Here is a 22,792-nt window from a genome sequence, read left to right as displayed (position 1 = left end):
AACTCCAAAGACTAACTTTGAGGAGATCGTCCAAGATCACTACAGCAGCATAAAGCAGCATAAACGTTCATACTGCAGGGAACTGGCCACTCACTAGCATTGTTTTAACCATAATATTTCCTGGGACTGAGCACAAGTAGATATCAGGTATTAAACCAATAAAACCATGTAGTTAACAGTTTATAAAAATATATCTTTATTGTGTTCCAATGTTCTTGCATTATACATATACCTAGTTATATTAATATAAACTTAGTCTTCATGTCAAATATAAATTAGACAAACACAAAAAACATAAACAAATCAGCAAAACTGCTGGAAAATCCCTCCAAGCCATGAATCCTCATTAAAAAATGTATGGTGGGGCTGTGGTGGTGCACATATACAGTCCCAGATACTTGGGAGACTGAGGGGGAGGATTGCTTCAGTCCTGGAGTTTGAGAGTTCAACACCAGCCTAGGCAACATGGCAAGAGCCTATCTCTTTAAAAAAAAATATATATATATATATACACATATATATATATATAGTGAGATGATGAAATTATATGAAATCATCATACTCTGAAAATTGTTAACTGCAGCCAAATGTAAATGTTGAAAGCAGCAATAAAAGCAAAAGTGATATAGAATAAAACTACGGGTCTCACCATAGATGGTGAATCAAGCTCAGACAGCTTGATCTGACACTTCAGCAAAGTATCATCGTTGAATAAAAATGATCAACGGGTTAATGTCACCAGTGATGGCAGGGGACACCTCAGAAGACAAGTCCCATGACCTCAGAACATGAATTTCAGAGGACCTGAAGATGAGGAAAAGATCTACTTCACCCCCAGAAGCCTTATGCCTCTAGAGCCTTGACTCGGAATCAGATGACTAGAAATGACTAAAGATTGGCATTTGTCTTGAATATTCACAATTGTCGCAAAACGTGCACTCAAACACAAAACCCAAAAGACTCTTGCTAATTTTAGAATGGGAGAAGTCTGAATATTAACCTGGAGAGAGGATATGTTATTGCAGCTAAAATCCCCACGCTGGACTGGCCCGTTTCTCCTATAGGTTTTGACATCTAAATCTGAGAGATGGCCGAGGTGCCAGTTCTCCTTACAGACTTTTCTCTCAGGAGCGTAGACAGAGAAGGATCCTGTTGTTCCTACACCCGCCACTGCTTTCCTCAGCTGGGGCGACTCCCACAGCTTGTGGGAGGCTGCTAAGAACAGCACTGGCTCCAGATCCCAGAGGGCAGAGCCAACCCCATTCTTAGGAAGGACACTGCTCCATCCCAGCATCTCAGAAACTCAAAGAACAGCCCCTCCTCTCATGGAGCTGGGGACAGTCTGTGGACTGCCATCACCACTTCCAGAAGACGCGTACGGCGGGTGTGTCAGTTCCGGGACTCGGAGGCCGTGGGGCTGCGGACTGTGGACATGAGGTGCGACTTGTAGGTCTTGCTCAGGCCTGTCATCCAGAACTTCAGCAGCTTGACGTTGTCTTCCTCAGATGCGCCAAGGATGCTCAGGAGCTTCTGTGTGTCCTCTTTGGGCCGACTGTCCACCTTGGTGAATTTGAAAAGGACCTTCACTTTGCTGTGGAAAACCAAAGACAAAACACTCAGACAGCAGAGCACAACTCTGAGAGCCCTGGTTGTGGCCCACAAGGCGTCAGGACTAGCGGGAGCTCCACAGGCCAAGCTGGAATCAAACACAGTGACAGCTGGCACCACACACTCACGGGCCTCTCACTGGCCCGTCAGTTCTCACCCTGGGGAACAAGCCTGGCAAGCCAGAACAATTAAAAGAAAGAAAGAAAAACTTTCCTTAAATTCATGGAGAAACTGGTTGCTCTTAAGCTTCACTATATTATTTGAAATCAGGGGCCAGGCACAGTGGCTCACACCTGTAATCCCAGCACTCTGGGAGGCCGAGATGGGAGGATTGCTTGAGCCCAGGAGTTTGAGACCAGCCTGAGCAAGAGACAGACCCCATCTCTACTAAAAGCTGAATAAATTAGCAGGGCATGGTGGTGCACGCCTGTAGTCCCAGCTACTTAAGAGGCTGAGGCAGGAGGATCGCTTGAGCCTAGGAGTTTGATGTTGCTGCGAGCTAGTCTGACGTCATGACAATCTAGTCCAAGCAACAGAGACTCTGACTCAAAAAAAAAATATCAGGATGATGTTTGGCTAAATTTGACAAAAAATTACCAAGAATCAAGGTAGGAGGAAATAAAGTAACTTGCTTTAAAATAAAGGGAGCACATGTTATGGGGCTTTCAGATTTTAAAAGTTAATTAAACAGCAAAATAACAGAGCTTTAGTTATGAACCTGTTTTGTGCATTTGGAGTCCTCCTTTACCCCTCGACAGCTCTTAGAGCTGGGCGCCACCCCTACCCACAGAGCAGGTGCCTGGGCAGGAGACACTGCTCACCTCAGGCTCACCCAGGCTGATAACTGGCAGAGCTTGTCTGGAGCCCACGGTCTCAACCTCTACTCTAACTGCCTGTCAGTGGCCACAGGCAATCTCTTTTTGGAAATAGCTTCTGATTTTCCTCGGCAGAACACATCACTGTGGCTAGCTTGGCCCTCCATGGTCAGAAAGCAAAGCAGTCCCCTCACGCTGACGCTGTGAGCTTACTTCATCCACTCCTCCTTGAGGCAGACGAGGCACTGGTCCACCACATCTACAGACAGATTCTGGTTGGTCAGAGCCGCTTCGATCTTATTCAGGATAGTGGGGCCAACTAGGAAAAGGGGCAGAAGCAAAGCAAGGGTGTCAGAGCTGGGCCAGGGACACCATGCCCTCTCTCTTCCTGAGGAAAAAGTACCCATGCTCAGCGGCACCCACCTCGGTCTCCGGCGACAGGGCTCCCGCTGGTGACCACGAACTCGTACTTGCTCAGAGGCTGCTCGTCCTCACACCCGGCTAGGTGGAGGGTGGAGCGGGCAGCTGCGTGGACCTCCACGATGACAGCAAATTCTGCGGCAACACAAGACACACCATCCCATTCTGTGCTTCTCATTTCACCCTAAATAAGCCCACTGAATTCCACCTCCAGATCATTTCACATCAACAAGGAAACACCGCCAGGCAAAAGGTCTCCTAAGAGTAATGCTTTGGTATTTAAAAGCTTTTGCAGTTTACTTGTGAATAGTCAAGGGTTAACTTGTGCATCCATTAAGTTAATAACTTATTATATTATAGTAATCATCAATTATTTAATATGTATCAATTCACTTCACACTAAGCAACCCTATGAAGATGGTCCCACTATTACCCCCATTTTACAGATGGGGAGACAGAACCAGAGAAGTTAAGTGCCCAAGGTCACACAGCTAGTAATATAACCAGAGCCTATGTTTCTAACCCTACTCAGGAAAAAGGCACTGGCTCTCAGCGAGGGCCTCATGACCCAGCCTGGGTGCTGAACAGGGTCTGCTGGTGGCAGCTGAGCGCCTGCCTGCCCCTCACATATGTGCTCAGGAGTCGCTAACTTGCTGTGAGGCTGACTCGTGGACATCCATGAACCAAAGGCAAGGGATGATCCGCTTCCTGTTCTCTGTGGCAGAGGCACAAGCCTGGCAGCACTAGGAGCCTCAGCGCAGACCCCAGGCTCAGGGAAGGAGGAGAAGACCGGGGAGGAGATCAGGAAATGAGACCCTAGTGGCCACATGTGCTGTTCTTGGTAGACATGTGCCCTCCTACCCCCAGACTGTGACCTGTGGCCTGCCCCCATGAGGCTATCCCATCCAACCCTGCCCTGCGAAGACAGCCACAGGGCAAGCTGGCCCTACAATGGGGGCCCCTGCCTGGGAGGCCACAGGCCACATCCTCAAACCCATGACTAAGATCCGGTTCCACTCTGGGCCCTGAGGTGCAGGACTCTCTGCCAAGAGTCCATGCACCCTGCAGCGGCACGCACCTGAGGACAGGACGTGGGCGGGGATCTGCACGTGTGGGCTGAGCCCCAGGAAGTTGCACCGATAGGCCTCTTCGTACTGGCTGCTGTACGGGATGGTGCGCACACAGCCCACGGGCAGCATGGTCTGGGGAGGACAGAGCAACATAGCCTGGCCTGTCTCTGTCACCCAAACCCACACACTCCTGCCACCCAGCCCAAAGCCTCCCTCCTTCCAGAGGCATCCCTGGCCCCTCAGGCTGTGGGGTGTCTTCCACACCAAGGCCCCAACTCTTGTCTTGGCCGTCAGTCCTACACTGACTTGTGCTGCCTCTTGCTTTGCAGTATGAACTCTTATTCTCTGCCTTCTCAGATGTCTGTCCCTCTCCCTGACCCACAGGGAGAGAAGTTTCTGCCTCACATTCATTCTCGTTCCCCCGCAGGCTCTGGCAGGCAGCAGGCTTGCGCACGTTTTCTGACGATCTAACCGTCATGAGACCAGATCTGGGCCTTGTCGTCCACTGCACCTCTGGAGGCAGACAGCGTGCCGCGCCCACCTGCCCATACCCCCTTGTCAAGAACACCCCCGCAGAGGAAGGCATAGTGCCTTACCTGCTTCTGTGGCAGCTGTGAGCCACTCAGATGGCTTCTTAGAGGGACTTGGGGATTGGGGAGGACTAGTTGGGTAGTTAGTTATCAATCTATCAGGATAACATAGACTCTTTCTATGGGAACTAAAAAACATCCACAACTGCCATTTTTAATAGCAGAGAAAAAAACCACGGTCTCAGATTCAGGCATGAACCGCTCACAAGGTCTGCACTGAGCAGCTGAGCATCTGAACATTCCCACCTACAGTCAGACTCTAGGCCAGGAACTGTCCCGCTACCTACACATAAGGGAAAGATGTTCTTACCCGAAGAACTTCAAAAGCTGACTGGACAAGGTCCACGTCTCTGCTCTTCCAGATCACCTGATTCCCCATGAGAACATGCCAGGCCAACATGCGAAAAGATGGGGCACCCAGCACCTAAAAAATAGGATGCAGTGCTTTCTGCATGATTAACAGAAATATTTTTTCTCTCCCCTCCAATGCAAGTTATACCATTCCTGTGTTTAGAAACTTTGTAAAGCAAAGGAAAATGGGTCAGGAAAGAGAAATTCACTTATCTCCTCAGCTTGAGGCTGGATGACTTGCCCAGTGGAAGTCCCCAGATCTGCACTTACTTTTTTTTGGAGACAAAAGTCTCACTCTGTTGCCCAGGCTAGAGTGCTGTGGTGTCAGCCTAGCTCACAGCAACTTCAAACTCCTGGGCTCAAGCAATCCTTTTGCCTCAGCCTCCTGAGTAGCTGGGACTACAGGCATGTGCCACCATGCCCGGCTCATTTTTTATATATATATATATATATATATATGTATTTTTTAGTTGGACAATTAATTTCTATTTTTTTTTTTAGTAGAGACAGGGTCTCGCTCTTGCTCAGGCTGGTTTAGAACTCCTGACCTTGAGCAATCTCCCTGCCTTGGCCTCCCAGAGTGCTAGGATTACAGGCGTGAGCCACTGCTCCCGGCCACCAGACCTGCACTTAAAAGTCAGATTTCAAAGCTCTTGCACCCTTTGAGATCTTTTTCCAATTTAATTTTTAAAAATTTGAAGCAAAAAGGTGTTAACTTTTTGCAACATTCACCTTCTCTTTATGGATACTTTATTTTGCTGAACCACTTGAAAGAAAGCTGCAGACCCCACGACACATTAGCACTTGGGAAAGCCAGGGCTTCTCCTCCACACCCCATACCATGGCTATATCCAGGAAGACCACATGGATTTGACATACTTCATACTCAGTCACATACCACATGCACAAGCCTGACACTCTGAATATGTTTTTTTTATTTTTTTTTGCTGTCACTCAGGCTGGAATGCAGTGGTGTCATCATAGCTCAATGCTGTCTTGAACTCCTGAGTCCAAGCAATCCTCCCACCCCAACCTCCCAAGTAGCTGGGATTATTAGGTACACAACACCATGCCTGGATAATTTTCCTACTTTTTGTAGAGAGGGGAGTCTGGCTATGTTGGTTTTGAATTCCTGGCCTCAAGTGATCCTTCTGCCTTGGCCTCCTAAAGTGCTGGGTTTACAGGTGTGAGCTATTGCACACAGCTAAATCTCCTTTATAGCTGCTGTTCCTTTGATCCAGGAGCCATTTAGGATCATGCTTGCTCTTAGCTGTCATGTCTTTATCCTTTAATCTAGAGCAGTCCACCCTTCATTAACTTCCATGACATTGAGGTTTCAGAGGAGTCCAACTTATTGTCCCATGGCTCCTAAGAAGCCAAACATGGCTTTGAAACAAAACCAAAAAAAACAAAAAGGAGGCTACAATACCACATTTTACCAAACCCCAACACCCTCAAAATAGTCCCACCTCTAGTGTAATTCAAGATTCTTTCCAACCTTAATCCACATAAACAATCAATAAGGATGATTTCGGCCAAATACACGATCTCGATGGAATGAGGGCTTTCATCCAGAAAGCCCAGCGAGCACCTGCCATTAAATCAGTCTCGATGTTCAAAACAGAAATAACTATCTTCTGATAAAATCAACACTCACTATAAAAACAAATACAGAAACTATAAAAAGGGGACAACCTGTCCTTGTAATCGAGCAATCCCCTCCTCCCATCTGACCCAACAGAACCAAGGTCAATACTGTTGTGGGTTAGATTTTGTTTTGTCTTCAGCATACACACATATACCCATACACACACACCCCACATGTCGCCCTGGACATACTGTATGCTCCATTTCTTCTACAATACATCCCATTGTTTGGATATACTGTAACTACCACAGTTGGACATGTAGGTTATTCCTAATTTTTTGTAAGAATGACCATCGCTTTCAATCTGCAAAGAGTAGAGACTACACGCAAACTGACAGTAGGGTCGTTTAATCCCTTTAGGGTCGTTTAATCCCTTCTAGAAGGTTAGAGGACCACGGGACGCTGACCATCTGGACCTTTCTTCAAAGACACCTATCACTAAAAGGGGAGCACTCATCCTGTGGCCAATACTCCCCAACATCCTATGTCTGCAGCCACCCACCAAGAAGGTTCTTAGTCACTCCCTGCTGCATTTTGAAGATAACAGGCCCACAAAGTGTGCTGGATGGAGAACACTGGATTCTTCTCCAAGTCGCTGATGTGGCTGCCCTCTGCTGCCTACCTGCCGCATGTGCCGAAGGGACTTGAAGACTGGTGGCTTTCGGGGCTGCCAGCCCCCACGGCCTGACAGTGAGGAGGACCCTGCCGGGCACTGGCTCAGCTCCCGTCCTTCTGCACCCTCTGGCAACACAGGGGCTTTTTCCTCTTCTTCAGCCTCAGAGTTGTCCCAGCTTTCTGATTCCTCTTCTAAGTCTGCAAGACAGGTGACATGGACAGTTACAGAATGTGCTGCCCTTTGGATGCAACAGTCTCTGTGCGACTTCAGCCTGAGGCCAACCGGTACTGATTCCAGGCCGTGGCCAGCTGTTCATGCTCCCTGTTGCCCTGGGAGCCCGGGGGGAGGGCACAGAGGGCTCAGCTGCTGTCTGCTGAACTCAGAACATCACAGCAAGTCTCAGAAGCACTTATGCAAGGACCACAAGCTGTTCACTGTTGGTGAGAAAACTCAAACCAATGATGAACATGTCGGGCAGTCTACTGAGCACACCCTGTTAGGTGCTGCTCTCAGGGATCCACGTGTCCTTTCATTTAGTCCTCTCCACCATCCTGACATATGCCCATTTCACAGATGAAGTGTCACTTCCACAAACCTTTGTGGCAGCCCTCACAAACGACCACATCTTCATTTCGTGTCATGAGACCCACAGGGCAGGGCACACGTGAGGAGAAGAGCCAGGACTTGAAGCCAGGTCTGTCTGACTCCAAGGGCTGTGCCCTGAGCCTTGATGCCAGCTCCTCCGTGGCCACGCTGCAGATCAAAATTGGACACTGCATCCCACATGCTGCGTTCCAGCTCATGAAGGCTTTAACAGACCTGGCTCTGTGTGAGGCAATCTGACCTTGACACTGCCCCTGCCATCCATACAAGCACAGCAGTAAAAGTAAAAGTTCTCGGGCCACTGGGTGCATGAGGGCAGACTGCAGGGCTTCTCTTTCCAGAGCATGCCCTGCTGCTGCCAAGACCCTGCTCAGGAAAGCTTATTTGAGCACAAGTGAGAGTCAAGTGCTTGCCTGCAGGAGCGCCCTTGAGACAAACCTGAGTGTCCAGAAGGCCAGGCATCTGCAAACTGAAGCCCGGGAAATGACAAGCTGCAGACAACACGCGTCAAGAGTCTGTGTGCCCACCCCATGGCTGGGACCGTGGACCTGGAGCACCAAAAATCAAATCCACTCTGGCAGAAGCTCAGCAGGATAGAGACCAGGGATCCCTGGGAAGTCAGCTGAACACAACAGGGCCCTTAGCCTGAGACACAGAGATTCTGATCAAAAACCTGGGGAGGCCCAGATACCTGGGAGGTTGGGAAACCACTGCCCTTAATGGAAAGCCTAGGTCCAACTGAAACAGGGTGCTTCATCTGTAAAGTGACAAAGACTAAGAGATGACCTACACAGCCACAAGCATGTGGCCATCATCATAAAATGGATACCTTCAATCAGCCAGTTCTCTCCATAGACAATCCAATAGCAGATTTTCCCAACCTAGCTGGGGAACAGATTCTTTCACGTGACTGTCAAGGCAAATGAGATGGGAAATCACAAATATACCCAAGACCAATGGCAGGCTGTCACACTGGCTCATCCTGGACTCATTCAGAGCCATGTTTCCCTACCAGGACAGCAGAGTTGGAGGGGCCCCCGACGGCCACCATGGACCAAGTCCCCCAGCAGCAGTACCCCAGCCTCACCAGCGAGCTTCTCCATCTGGACCAAGGTGTCTTCGGTCGGTGCACCCTCCAAGAGCTTCTCGGTCAGTCGGCTGCCACATGCTTTCAGGAGCCTAGAGAATGCAGTGCCAGATATGAGCCTTCTTGCCAAAGGAAAAACCAAACCTGATGTTCACCCAGCGTCTTGATCTAGCTACCAGTTTGCAGAAGACAAGGTATAAAAGAACATGCTGAGCAAGAGTGAGACCCCGTCTCTACTATAAATACAAAGAAATTAATTGGCCAACTGATATATATATAAAAAATTAGCCGGGCATGGTGGCGCATGCCTGTAGTCCCAGCTACCCGGGAGGCTGAGGCAGAAGGATCACTCGAGCCCAGGAGTTTGAGGTTGCTGTGAGCTAGGCTGACGCCATGGCACTCACTCTAGCCTGGGCAACAAAGTGAGACTCTGTCTCAAAAAAAAAAAAAAAAAAAAAAAAGAACATGCTGAACACCACGATGCCACAACCAGCAAGATCCTGAATAGAGGTAATTCTGCAAGCCAAATGACCAAGGGTCTTCAATGAAAAGTGGGTGGGACAAGTGGGGGTGGAGTGGGACAGGAGGAACATTACAGACCAGAGAGATTGGGATGCTGCTCTGGTCCCAATGAAAGAGTTTTTTTTACTTTAGACTGGAGCGTAGTGGTGCATCATCAAAGTTCAATGCAGCCTCGAACTCCTGGGCTAAACAATCCTCCTGTCTTAGCCTTCCAAGTAGCTGGGACTAGAGGCACGTACCACCATGCACAGTTAATTAAAAGATTTTTTTTTTTAGAGACACAATCTCACTATATTGCCAAGGCTGGTCTGGAACACCTGGGCTCAAGTGATCTTCCTGCCTTGGTCTCCCAAAGTGCTGGGATTATAGTGGCCCAGGCCTGGATTTAACATGAGATCCTAGATTTCAAGCAGAGGTTACATAGGAATGAGAATTTTGGGGCAGACACTTTGGAAGAAGTAAATATATTCTCCAATGGGAGGAACAGAAACAACTTGTGGCCAAAGGGCAGACTGATGGTTTCCAAGTATGTTCACAGATTCACTAAACTCCTTCCTCTCTTCTCATGATAGAGGCTAACCCTCCCTGACTGGGCTGGGCCTAGTGACATGGCACACTTCTAGCAACAGGGAGTGCCGGAAGTGGCAGCATGTATCTGCTGAGCTCAGGCCATGAGACCTTGCAGGTTTCACCTCATTTTCTCTCTCTCTCTTTTATTCTTTTTTGAGACAGCTCTGTTGCCCCAGCTCAAGTGCAATGCCATTATCAGAACTCACTACAACCTTCAACTTCTAGGCTCAAATGATCTTCTTGCCTCAGCCCCGAGCAGCCGAGACTACAGGTGTGCCCCACCACACCCATTTTTATTTTTTGTAGAGATAGGGTCTCATTATTGCCCAGGCTGGTCTTGAACTCCTGGCCTCAAGCAATACTCCCACCTCAGCCTCCCAAAGTGTTGGGATTACAGGTGTGAGCCACCAAGGCTGGCCCTACTTCATTCTCTTGGCTCACTCTGTGGAAGCCATTTTGCAGGCCCACAGCCAGCCGTGGAAGGAGCTGCTTTGCAAGCAGCCCTCCAGTCAAACCTCAGCTGGCTGAGCCTCTGTAGAAAAAAACTCTCAGATCCTTAGCCAGAGCCATTCTGCTAAGACGCTTGGAAACCACTCTGGTAAGACACTTGGAAACTGAGATGAATGTTTACTATTTATTTATTGAGACAGAATCTCACTGTGTTGCCCGGGCTAGAATGCCATGGCGTCAGCCTAGCTCACAGCAATCTTAAACTCCTGGGCTCAAGCGATCTTTCTGCCTCAGCCTCCTGAGTAGCTAGGACTACAGGTATGAGCCACCATGTCCAGCTAATTTTTCTATATATATATATTTTTAGTTGACCAATTAATTTCTTTCTATTTATGGTAGAGACAGGGTCTCACTCTTGCTCAGGCTGGTTTCGAACTCCTGACCTTGAGCGATCCACCTGCCTTGGCCTCCCAGAGTGCTAGGATTACAGGCGTGAGCCACCGCACCCGGCCTTTACTATTGCTTTTAAAAAAGGGAGGAAATCACTGGTCTTGGTACAAAAACTTCTTCTGTTTTTAATACATTGGGAAGCGAGTTCCAGCTCTGTATGCTTTCCACACATGAGGAGTGAGAGGCCCCGAGAACAGGGGCTCTCCAATGAGCACACGGCAGAGTTCCATGCAGAGGCAGCTGAGCAGATCTGCACAAGGACTGTCCTCCCAAATTTGTGGGCAGTCTCACCGATGTGTCACGACTGCTCTTATTCTAACGCCTGCTAAAAGCCCTGGGACGCCGTTACCAAGCAAAGGAGGTGTGAAGGCATGCCCACAAGTTGTCATCGCTGGTGAGTGACGTCAGTGAGCGGGCAGCGTTGCCGTTCCTCTGGTGTAGGAATGGCGTGAAGGCTGTGTTCATCCTCTGAGCACGCTGGGGGCACCCGAACTGCTCTGCCTCGAACACCTGAAATGCAAAGGGAAGGGGCAGCCTCCTCAACCAAGTCGGACCTGCTGGCAGCCCAGACCCAGCTTGTTCACAGCAAATTTCACAAATCTGACTTCCAAGGGCTCTGTCCTGCTCTGCTCTTGTGACGCAGAACACAGAAAGTGCCAGCAGTCTAATAATTCTAAACAGTGTGGCTTTGCCTCCCCAGCTAGATTAGGAGTCACCTGAGAATAAGAATCAGTTAAGACTATCTCCTGTCCCCTCTCCTACGGTGACTCCTTAGGTGCTCGAGGGAGACATAGGCTGTAGGCCTGCGGAGGTGGCCATCAGCGCCATGTTTCTAGGCCTCCCCCTTCTAGGCCCACTACTCAGACCCTTGAGGGGTCTGAGGGACAAGTCACATGAGGGACATGTGACTAGCTCTTGCCAAGGAAGTGAGAGAGAAATAAGGCCCTCTGGCACACCCTGCCTTCTATCGGGCTGAAGGGACAACATTCCAATACAGCTGCTGCTCTGCCCATGAGGGTGACGACGACGACGAGCAGGTGGCCTGCTCTGCTGCAACGCGCACGGAGCAAGAGCACGGAACGGTCCCTGTGGTATGAGGCTGCTGAGATGAGACAGGCTGGAGGCAGGCACGTGGCAATAATTAAGTGAGAAGTGACAGTAAGGGGCTCAGCCTCTCATCAGCAGGTACCAGAGCATGACCTGGCTTGTCCTGAGACACAATGCCACAGCTGGAGGTCTGGGTTAGGTGGCTGGTCTAGACAGCATTAATGGACAGTCTGAGATGAAGGTCAGAGGAAGCAAAGGGAGGAACAAGGGTTCTGACTCCAGCCGAGAAACCAGAGCTGAATGAGAACCAGGACAATAGAGGCAGGAGAGACTAGTACAGCAGACGACCCCGACTCTGAATGAAGGTGACACAGCAGCCTCAGGCTAAGAGCAAGAAAGCTGCCTGGGCTCCTGTACCCACCCTTGGTGCAGAAAAAGACTCCTACAGTGCGAGGGCCCCCACCCTGGTGCCCTGTGCTCAGACGGCACCTTGAGCGCCTTGGCCTGGAGCTCATCGATGATGCCCCGGACCTTCCCCAGTAGGAAGGGCCAGGAGTTGATGAGGTAGATCCGGTCCATCATGATGGTGATGATGCTGTACCAGCGCTGGAAGCCCCTGGCCAGGCTGTCTTTGATGAAGAAGGTGTGGCTGAACACAAAGCCATGCTGTTCGTCACCAAAGAAGATGGGCCCCTCACGGCCAGGGCAGACCTGGAAGGAACAACAGCGATTTGAGACAGCCCTCTCCTCCCTTCAGCAACACCAGGTCGAAGCCTCATCATCTGGCTTTTCCTTTGGCATGATTCAGCCAGCACTGATTACAGGGACAGTGGCAAGGGAGGGTGAAAGCAGGAGACTCTGCACTCTTCTGCTCCTGTGGTCAAGCTTTCTAAAGACAACGTTTGTCATGGTGGAATGCCAGGGCCAACAGAGGTTTGCTGCTTTTTCTAGCTTGAGCCACAAATGTGCCACCTTGCTCATCTGGAATACGATGAAGAACAGGCAGGTCAAAATAGTCACTGCATACTTTGTAGAATAAAATCTGCACACTTTATTTTCACAAGAGAACTTCAGTCCCTCCCTTGTGACATATTAACTCTTACTTAACACACAATGCTAACAGACATGCCCATCTGCTTGCTAGCAGACCAGCAGCAGGAAATGAAACCGGCTGGAGGCAGGCACATGGCAACAGTTAAGTGAGAACCGACAGTGAGGGGCCAGGGCAGGAAGTTCAGTAACCAAACCATGTATTCTCCATGACAGACAAAAACCTAAGAGTTAAGACCCAAGGTCAGCAGTGACCACCTTGTAGTTTGGGAACAAACTGATCTATTTCTCAGGTTCCGAGAGCAGTACATGGCGATCAGTGAGGCTGGGAATGAGGACTGACGCAATAGAAAAGGTGGCAATTGATGCAGTGAACTATGGCACCTTAGAAATAATTCCTATGTCAGAAATATGTCCATTACGAATGGACAAATAATAAAGGTTTGGTGCTTAAAGTGAAAAGCTAGCGCCCACTCAGAAACCAGTGAGTCCAGAATGATTTACTCTGCAAGTTCTGGAGACGTGAAGCTTCTCTCCCCACGCCGCACCGCGCGTGGGCCTCTCTGTGAGGACGCGTGCTAGCCTCCCTCTCCAAGCCAGTGCCCGCGTTCTCAGGCCACTCGGAGCACACGTGCTCCCACTGAGACGCCGCAGCCACACGCGGCTCACCTCACAGCTCAGGCTCCGGACGCAGGCCTGGCGGACAATGCTGAACAGCTGCGGGTGGTTGGGGTGCTGGTGACTGACGTACTTGATCGAGGTCTCCTTATCGTGGCTGATGTACCCTGGGTGTCCTGCAGACAGTGACCGGCAGCCCTGCCCACCAAAAAGAAAAGAAAATCTGTTAGTTGGGAAGCAGGTAACAAACTGTCTTACACTTACAAAAACCTGGACTTAAAAAATACAATCTATTTTTGTATAAAAATAACTGGCTTTTAGGTTTGTACTTATCTAAGGACTTAAATGCTTCCTCAATAGGAAAACCAGGACACAGAAATGCCAAGGTTGCCAGAGGGTAGTCCTGACAGATCTTACCCGCTGAGCACTCACACAGCAGGTACTATAGCAAGAGTTCTGTGTAGTTTCTCTCATTCTATTCAAGAATTCTCAGCCTGTGAGAGAATTACAGTGAGAACCCTCATTTCACAGAAGACAAACTGAGGCTGAGACAGGAAGTAGCTGGCTCCAGGGCACACACTGCTCTGAGCCACTTTTATGGGTGATTCATCCACCCCGCCACCCCTCTATCCTTGGTTCAGAACGAATAGCTGCTGAGGCCTCAGGAGGGCACTAGAGCAGGCCCCTCCCCAGGCCAGAGGACTCCTTCAAGGACAACCCCAATCCTGACTCAAGGACTCTCCTGCTGCCTGGCTGAGCCCTCCTTCCCTCCAGTTCTGGCCTCCCAGGTCTGAGGCACTCCCCACCGTCTGTCCCTGCACCTCCTGCAGGCCTTTCCAGCAACAGATAAACCTCTCACCTGTCGTCTGCTTCTCAGGGGAACCAAATGAACTAGGTTGGTTTGTTTGCACCTAGTGGTAGGTCCGATACCCAGCCCTGATTTGGGGTCCCAACCCAAATTCTCCATGCAAAGATGTGGCCCATTAGGAGAAATTTAAACTAATTTCCCAGAGCTCAACCTGGAACCCTGGGGATCTACAAGGAGGAAACTCCGCTTGGAGCACCGGGCCTTGGGAACCCCTGCCCATGACAGGCTGGAGTGCATGAACACAAAGGTGAATGCCACAGCAGGGAGGCACAGAGAAGTGCATGCCAGCTACTGGGCTCCCTGAGAAGCCATCTGTGTCAGCCCTGAAGCCCTCACCCCCAGCTCTTGGGACCGCAGGGTCTCCTGTCCAGCCCACACTTCCCACAAAGAGAGCAAAATGTTCCTGAGACCCCAGAGACACTTGCCTCACACATGTCTGACTTTTTGGGCCCAGGGCTGCTGGACTCGGTGCTGGCCCCTTCCGCCGGGCTGTGTGCGCGGATCCGGCTGCTCATCTGAATGCCGCCTTCCTCCTCCTCGGCCTGCTGGCCCTGGTGAGGGCTGTCCCTGTCCTCAGCCCCTTGGGGAAGTGGGGCATGGAGCACCTCCGTGCAGAAGAGAGTACGAGGGCCATGGAGCTCGCAGAAGTGACAGAGAGCAACAATGGCATTCATGGTGCCTCAGAGACTGCAAGAAGCCTGGGGATTGCGGGGGACGTGTCAGTTGGCCAGCACCTGCTCACGCAGTGAAACCTCCTGGCACCTCTGGGGCGCAGGGAGCACGTGGGTGTTGGCGGACTCCCCGCCTGCCCCAGCCAGCACTGTGGGGCAGCTGCTCTGCGTCAGTGCTGCACTGGGCACAGGGGAGCTGCGAGGAGGACAGACAGACAGGGTCCCTGTGCACAGGGGTCACAGCACACAGAGGAGGGAGAATGTGAATGAATGGGCAAACAGAAAACCTGTGGGTGCAACTGTGCTAGGGCTTGAGGCTGATGGTGTAGAGAGGACATGTCTTTGAGTGACAAAACAGCAAAACATGGCATGCCCCGTTGGAGCAACACAAATAAAAGGCCATGGGGTTCTGAGGAGAGGTTCCCTCAGCTGGCACACGTTTGCTGCCGGCTGAGGCTGCAGGTGCTGCCCTTGTGCAGCTGGGCTCCTAGTGGGCGGACACAAGGAAGACTTGTTCCTTCCCACCAGGCGAGAGCGTCACAGTAGAGAACACCTACAAGAGGGGGTAGACCTGGAGGGACTGGCCCCCAGCAAGAGCTGAAGGGACCAGTGCTGCCACTGGGGGATGGTCAGAGCGTCTGGAGAAGAGCAGGAGACAGGGCACGGTGCAGGAAGCAAATCTCACAGCCCCTTCCAGGCCATGGAAAGATTTTTTCAGAGACTGGAGAGGCTTTGGTGAGTTCAGATGAGAGACATGAGATTTGAATTTCATTTCAAAGTGTTCATTCACGCAGAAAACACTGCAAGTGGCCAGTGTTAGGTGAGAACCAGCTGAGGCATCCCACGGATCCAAGTGACAGGGACAGTGCCATGTTCCCAAGGAAGGGTGGCAAGACTGTGATGCAGGTGCAGGGCATGAAGGGGCCGGAAAGAATGCAGGAAGCAGGCACGGGAGGAGGACCAGCGAGTGCTTGCTGAGCCTCTGCGTCCCACCGTGGGACTTTCAGGGACCTCAAGGTGTGGAAAAGGAAGCAGGAGCTGGCCCAACTGACAAGCATGGCCAGGGAGTCAGAACGGGAGCTCCAGGTCACCCAGCAACCAGGTGAATGGAGTGCTTTAACAAGGTGGAAATGGAATGTCACACAGCCTTCAAAAGGAAGGAAATCCTGCCACATGTGATAGCATGGCTGGAACCTGAGGACATTATGCTAGTCATAAAATGACCACTACTGTATGATTCCACTCATGCACGGTAACTAGAGCAGTCAAATCCAGAGAGACAGAAAGGAGAGTGGTGGCTGCTGTGACTGGGGAGGGAGAGCGGGGAACTGGTGTTTAATGGGCACAGTTTCAGCTCTGCAAGACAAAGGGTCCTGGAGACGGACAGTGCTGACAGCAGCATGAGAGTCTGTGCTTACTGACACTGCACTGTGCGCTTAATGATGGTTAAAATAGTATGTTATATATATTTTATCACAATTCAAAAAACAAGGAGGGTATGGTCACCTGCAGAGCAACATGGAGGTCACCAGTGACCTTAACAAGAATCATCTCTGGTGGAGAAAAATCTTGAGGGAGTGAATACAGACAACCCTTTGAGAGTTTCTGTGGCAGTGACAAGAACAGGGCAGCACCTGGCAGGGACGTGGAGTCAAGGGCCACCTACCCCCAAGCCTGGCTGCAGCACAGCAGAATCTGATGGATGGTGTGAAGGCCACACGGCCTTAGTGCACGAGCTGTGTGAGCAGTGACGGACTTCGCCCTTCACAACAGGAGGGAAGGCAGATACAGGGGCCTCTCTCTGGGGATAATCAGGGAAGGCTCTGAAGATGGCAGCTTGTCCACTGTTTCTGACAAGCAGAGAGATGCTCTAGAAACAAGACCACAGGAACAAAGGCATAGCGGCAGGGACAGCTGCAGCCAGCAGCCTGTCTTGTGACAAAGGAGGCGACGCAGCCAGCTGGAGGAAGGTCTGGAATGTTAGGCTAGAATGACCGTGCAACTCTCCAGACCCATGTTGTCCAACACGGTGGCCACAGGCATGTGTGGCAACTGAATTTAAATTAACTAAGACAAAAGCTCAGCCCTTCTTTCTCATTGGCTACGTCCCAACTGCATGTGGCTCGTGCCCACTGCTCTGAACAGTGCAGGTTAGGGAACATTTCTGTCCTCCCAGAAAGCTCCGTTGGACAGCCTAGCTCCACACCACAAGGAACCCTTTAAATTTCTGAATGTTCAACCAAGCAGCAGACACTGGCCAGGACCCTAATCTCTTTTGGGGACCTTCTCCCCCAATATGGAGCAAAGGGCTAGACGTCCTCCGTCCTCAGCCCTGGCAGGAAGGGTGTGATGACCATAGTGGGCCAGTGAGATGGTCTAAGACACCACATCCAGGAGGAAGGTAAAGCAGCAGCAAAGTGTGAACTCGCACAGCAGTGGGGGATAGCCTCCTTGTCCAGCCGTGCCTGGGGTGTGTCCCTAGCTGGGCCCTCCCAGCAGGCCCCTGCCAGGGGCTGTGCCTGGAGCCTGCTGCTCCAGCCTGGTCACTAACACTGTGACCTGCCTGATGTTTCTGTGATTGGTTTCTCGGCTGCACGGCACCTGTCCTCCTGCCTAAGGTAGGGTGGAGCTCGAGCGGTCACACTGGAATTGTCAGAGGCAGACACAAAACAGACATGTGAAGAGAATGTCAGCAGGACTGCTGCAGAGCCAGGGCTGGGTATCAGAGAAGGAGACACAAGAGCTGGCAGGGCATGGAGGGCTAGTGTCGGCAGGGGTGTTCTGGCAGGGAGGTGGTGGCAAGAAAGGAGATGTATAAAACTTAAGAGACAGCAGGACATTTCGCTGGAAGCCTCGAGGGCTCCATAGAAATTCCAGGTGCAGTATGAGAGAGGGCAGGGTGGGGGTAAAGGCCCAGAACACGCTGCAGACCTCCACCTGGCTCACTCCTCGCCACTGTTCGGCTTCCACCGGCATCTCCCCTGCTCAGAACAGCCACTTCCCTGCAACCCCATCACCCTCTTCCTCTGCTTTATTTGAGTGCAAGTGCTCCTCATACTAGAACCTACATTGTTTGTACTTCCCCACTATGAATGAAAGTTTCCTAAAGCTGGAGACATTGTCTCGTTAACTGCTGTATCCTCAGCGTCTGCAACAGTTCATAGGAGGTACCAAATTCATGTGTTAATAAGTACATTTAGGAGTTGCCCAAAGAGATGACAGCTGTTGCCACAGAAGGTGTAGGTGTCCACACAGATGAGAGAGGTTCATAAGCACATCTTTGGGAAAGGACAGATAGAGTCCAGTTGCAGAGAAACCAAATGGGCTGGAGTTAAATGAAGGGGTCATGAAACGTACCATGGTGAAGTTAAGGAAAACGATAGTTTAAAATTCCTTTTTATGTATGTGTATGTGTGTGTGTGTGTGTGTGTATATATATATATACACACACATACACACACATACCCAAAGGAAGGGATTTCAGTATATCAAAACGCTATCTGCACTCCTATGTTTATTGTAGCACTATTCACAATAGCCAAGATTTGGAATCAACCTAAGTGTCCATCAACAGATAAATTGATAAAGAAATTGTGGTACATACACACAATGAAATGGGCTAAGCGCAGTGGCTCACACCTGTAATCCTAGCACTCTGGGAGGCCAAGGCAGGCGGATCATCTGAGCTCAGGAGTTCGAGACCAGCCTGAGCAAGAGCAAGACCTAGTCTCTACCAAAAATAGAAAAAATTAGCTCGGCATGGTGGTGCATGCCTGTGGTCCCAGCTACTCGGGAGGCTAAGGCAGGAGGATTGCTTGAGGCCAGGAGTTTGAGGTTGCTGTGAGCTAGGCTGACACCATGGCACTCTAGCCGGGGCAACAGAGTGAGACTCTCAAAAAAAAAAAAAAAAAAATCCATTGTGCAAGGAGACAAGGAGACCACTGATGGGACAAAGAGGTAGAGGAGGAAGAAAGGGTATCAGGACCTGAAGTAAATGCTGAGACATTAATCCCAGAAAAGAAGGCCAAGTCTTCCTTTGAAAGGCATAAATAGAAGAGAAATAAGGTTCCTTCTAGCAAGATAGCCACATGATAGCACTCCTTGGCTAAATTTCACCCTATCTGAAGACCACTGACACCAACCTTATTCTCAGCAGAATCACACTTCCACCATCCTGCCTTGACCAGGCAAGGTGTCTGCCAAATGGGTCAGGTGTAGTGACAGCAGTCATTCATGAAAACCTGATGTTTTCTGGGTAAGGAAAAAAACCAGAGCTGATTCTAAGAGCAGTGGTCTTTATAGCATGAAAACAATTTTTTTTCAAGTAGCTTACAGCCAACCTCAAATCCTCACCATCAAATCTCAGATGAGGATTTTGAGTCCCTGGGGTTCCGAATGGTTTAGCATGCCTTTTGGATACTAGCTGACAGCAAGTTGACACTGCAGCTGAAGTTTTACACCTCGAAAGCAGTATCTCATAAAGGATCTCTTTAATTATAAATATATTATTTAAATATCTTTTGAAAGTATAAAATATTAAAAAATATGAAGTCCTGTTCATTCCTACTTTTGGTTATGAGGGGGCTACTTTGGCAGCACACACATCATGCTGATTTAACCCTTGAGGCTTCAGGTCTAGAAGTTTCTCCCCTTTCTTCCTCAAATGGGAGGGGGAAATCAGAGACAATGTTGCTAAGCTTATTCCCAGCACCCATGAACCCAGGATCAACACAGACTATTATTTATTATTTTTTTAAATGAAAAGCATTTGTCTTATAAACTAAAATAAAATCTTAAGGCTCACCTTCCCCACCACGGGCTCACTAAATGGACCCCCTCATAGCCAAAGGAATATCCTAAAACTAAACTGTCTGCCAAGAGGAAGGAGGTCAGACACGCCTTATCATGCCTCCCTCCCTTCTTGGAGATATCTTTTGTAACCCATTAACAGGCCTAAGGGTATGTAAGACAGACCTGCAGGTCTTCAATTTACATAACAAATCTATGTCAGGTGGCTTATCTCTGATAACAGCTCCTTATGTTGAAACATTCCAAGCCTTTAGACAAAGCTTCATGTCTTTAACAATTATAAGCCAAAGAATCTTTAAACCCAGTAAGCACCACCCCCAGATGGCCCTTTTTGGGCCAAACCAATATATGCCTCCCACGTATTGATTTATGACTTTACCTGTAAGTGTCTCACTAAAATGTATAAAACCAAACTGTAACCTAACCACATCAAGTCCACCAGCTCAAGGCCTCTTGGCAGTGGCTCCGGGTCATGGTCCTCAAATTTGGCTCAGAATAAATCTCTTTAAAATTATTTTACAGAGTTTGGCTTTTTTCTGTTGACAGTCTGACGAAATTCTATGTGTGCCACAGACCCAGCCACTGGAAAGCACTTAAGTCTGGAGTCACACAGACCTAGTCCTCACCAACCAGGTGATGCCAAATGTGTCACCTCACCTCTCTGAATACCACCCTAGAGATGAGGCCAACCACTGCATGTGGGATCACAGCTCTGGGCGGCATGAGCTCAGTTCTTCGTTCACTCTCCAATTCCAATCTCTACCAGAAGTTTGCTGAAGAAAGCAAACTGGTGTGTGTCTCACAATTCTTCCTTTCCAACAAGCTTTCTAGAACCAAGGAAGAAGCAGAAATCTCCCCCTGCCTAACAGTCTTTTCATCATCATACTCAAAGCAAGTATTTAAATTCCTTGCTGAGCCAGAATGTGGTCCACATCCCTCTCTCACACTGGCTGAGCCACAGACCTGGCAGTGACATCTGCACTCCCTTCTGCTCAGTGGTGTACCCTCACCCTGGGTCTACTTCACTCTCTATGGTCTTCTCATAGCCACAAGGAAGACCCAAGAGGGCGCTAAATAAGAGCACTGTGTAAATAAATAAGGTATTAGAATGGATCTTAACTAGTAGTTGCTATGGAGTTTATATAACTAGTCTCCCACTGGGGAGCCTCATTAAGTCCTCAGCTGGGATCTCAGTAAGTGCAAAGGTGAAAAGTCCGCAGGGACCTCCGGCTCAGGCTCACTCACACTGTGGCTCTTCTTTCTCTACCCTCCACCTGCACTTCCATTTACAGAGCTCCCTGACACGTGACACTAGAAGAGCCAACACAGTGTCACCTGCTAATGTTACTCAATTACTTTCAAAGTAATGTCCGGTGCCTCCAGCAGTACCTATTTCCAGCAAGTTCCTCCTCATCCTCTGTCTCCCACAGTTGCTGGTGACCTCCTTGAACCTCAACTCACAAGCCAATTCCTGGGCTAAACATTGTTTCCAGATGATAAGGATGCGACTGACAACACCAGCCAAACTGGAGAGAAGCAGCACGGTCGCCTACCCTCCCTGGAGGGCACAGAGCTGCACCTCTTAGCTCACCAGCGGGCCCTCCTCCGAGCGTCTGCTGGGCGCGAAGGCACGACGGAAGGTCGGCAGAACACGGGCGGGACAGGCAAAGAGCCCAGTCTCAAGGCAGCGTTAAATGGGAATAAATCAACGATCCTGACGCGGGGTTCGAACACAGGACACAGTCCTCATCCCTGTAGAGTTTACAGATGTGCCTCTCACCCTCCCTCCAAACCTCAGGGTTTCGGCCTCGTCTTCCACTCCGACCCTAACCGCCTCCCCCAGACCAACGCTACCACGCTGCGCCCCTCCGCCAGCCCCTCGGGCCACACCGCTCCCGCCCTCCTGCCCCGCCGCCCGGCCTCCGCCCTGCCCGGAACCGGCTCCGACCCGGCGCGGAGCCCGGAACCCGGTCCCAGCCCGCCCTCCAGACTGCTGCCGGCGGGTCGTCGCCGCGGCCGCGGGGAGGGGTCGGGGTCGGGGTCCGAGCCCGCAGCGGGGACAGCGGCGCGGCCCTGGCTGTGGGGAGGCGGCCGAGCCGGCGCCTGCAAACTCACCTGCGTTTCTGCGGCGCGGCCGCCAGGCTGGGCCGAGGCTCGTGACTAGGCCGGGCCGTACCAACGCGGCCCGCGGGGGCGCGCGGGCGCCCGGACTGAGGCCGGAGGGGCCGCCGAGCCGCACAGCCGGGACGCAGCTCGGTCCGGAGCGGCGAGGTCTGGCGGGAACGGCGGCCGCTGCCCGCGCCGTCCGGCCGCCCCCGTCGGGAAGCGCTGAATGGTTCCAGCCGCGCGGCCGGATGCCGGAGGAAACCATTCCAACGTGGGGGACGCTACATCTCAAAAACCATCTTAAAAGAGATTTCAGGGAAAATATAGCCAGCCTAAGACTCTCTCTCCACACACACGAGAAAAATAAAGAAAAGGACGTTATGAGAGGCTGTAACTTCTTTTGCCTTCACCGCTGAATTTTAATAACCGTTGCGGCGGGAACCTGCCTTCTCCCCGGCGGAGGGCGCGGTGCGGGCGGCGCGCCGGCTGAGGCGGCGGCCGGGAGTCGCCCTCCTCCCTCCCCCGCGTGCGGCGCGTCCAAGTTTTTAAAGAAACCATAAATCCATCTCTGACTAACGTACACCCGGGCGGTTCGCAGACACGGACCAGACGGGTCCTGAGAACGTCGGATTTGTGTTACTCAGATCCCGGGGCGACAGCGCACGTACGGTATTAATAATAACACCGCCACAATGGTTCACAGGGGATAGTATAGTGTAATACGTAATAATAATACCTTCGTAGTATAATAATAAAGTATTACAAAGATTTCCTAAGTGTTTTATAGCAGCCATCAACATTTGACTGTTTATTCATAAAAGAA

General features: G+C 50.6%; 1 protein-coding gene across 9 annotated transcripts; it reads right to left on the bottom strand.

The window, feature by feature from the left end:
* Positions 1 to 172: 172 nt before the first annotated feature.
* On the bottom strand, positions 173 to 22,135 carry FLCN (folliculin). 9 transcript variants are annotated; one of them, XM_075993988.1, is made up of 13 exons: positions 21,979 to 22,135; positions 16,721 to 19,305; positions 14,809 to 15,081; positions 13,567 to 13,713; positions 12,337 to 12,558; positions 11,150 to 11,310; positions 8,809 to 8,900; positions 7,125 to 7,315; positions 4,814 to 4,927; positions 3,922 to 4,045; positions 2,847 to 2,978; positions 2,637 to 2,742; positions 173 to 1,591 (listed from the first exon to the last, which is right to left on the bottom strand). In XM_075993988.1, the coding sequence occupies exons 3-13, from the start codon at positions 15,055 to 15,057 to the stop codon at positions 1,390 to 1,392; spliced, it is 1,740 nt and encodes a 579-aa protein (XP_075850103.1). In that variant the 5' UTR covers positions 15,058 to 15,081; positions 16,721 to 19,305; positions 21,979 to 22,135; the 3' UTR covers positions 173 to 1,389. The 9 variants fall into 9 exon arrangements, with proteins under 9 accessions (XP_075850103.1, XP_020136583.1, XP_012593406.2 ...); XM_020280994.2 differs by having other exon boundaries at positions 19,197 to 19,305; positions 21,979 to 22,134; XM_012737952.3 differs by lacking the exon at positions 21,979 to 22,135 and adding an exon at positions 21,443 to 21,773.
* Between the last annotated feature and the right edge of the window lie 657 nt (positions 22,136 to 22,792).

This window comes from Microcebus murinus, chromosome 18 (genome assembly GCF_040939455.1).
Source record: "Microcebus murinus isolate Inina chromosome 18, M.murinus_Inina_mat1.0, whole genome shotgun sequence".
Taxonomy (NCBI): Eukaryota; Metazoa; Chordata; class Mammalia; order Primates; family Cheirogaleidae; genus Microcebus; species Microcebus murinus.
Note: the sequence above shows the minus strand (reverse complement) of the source record. Positions and strands in the feature narration are given on the sequence as shown.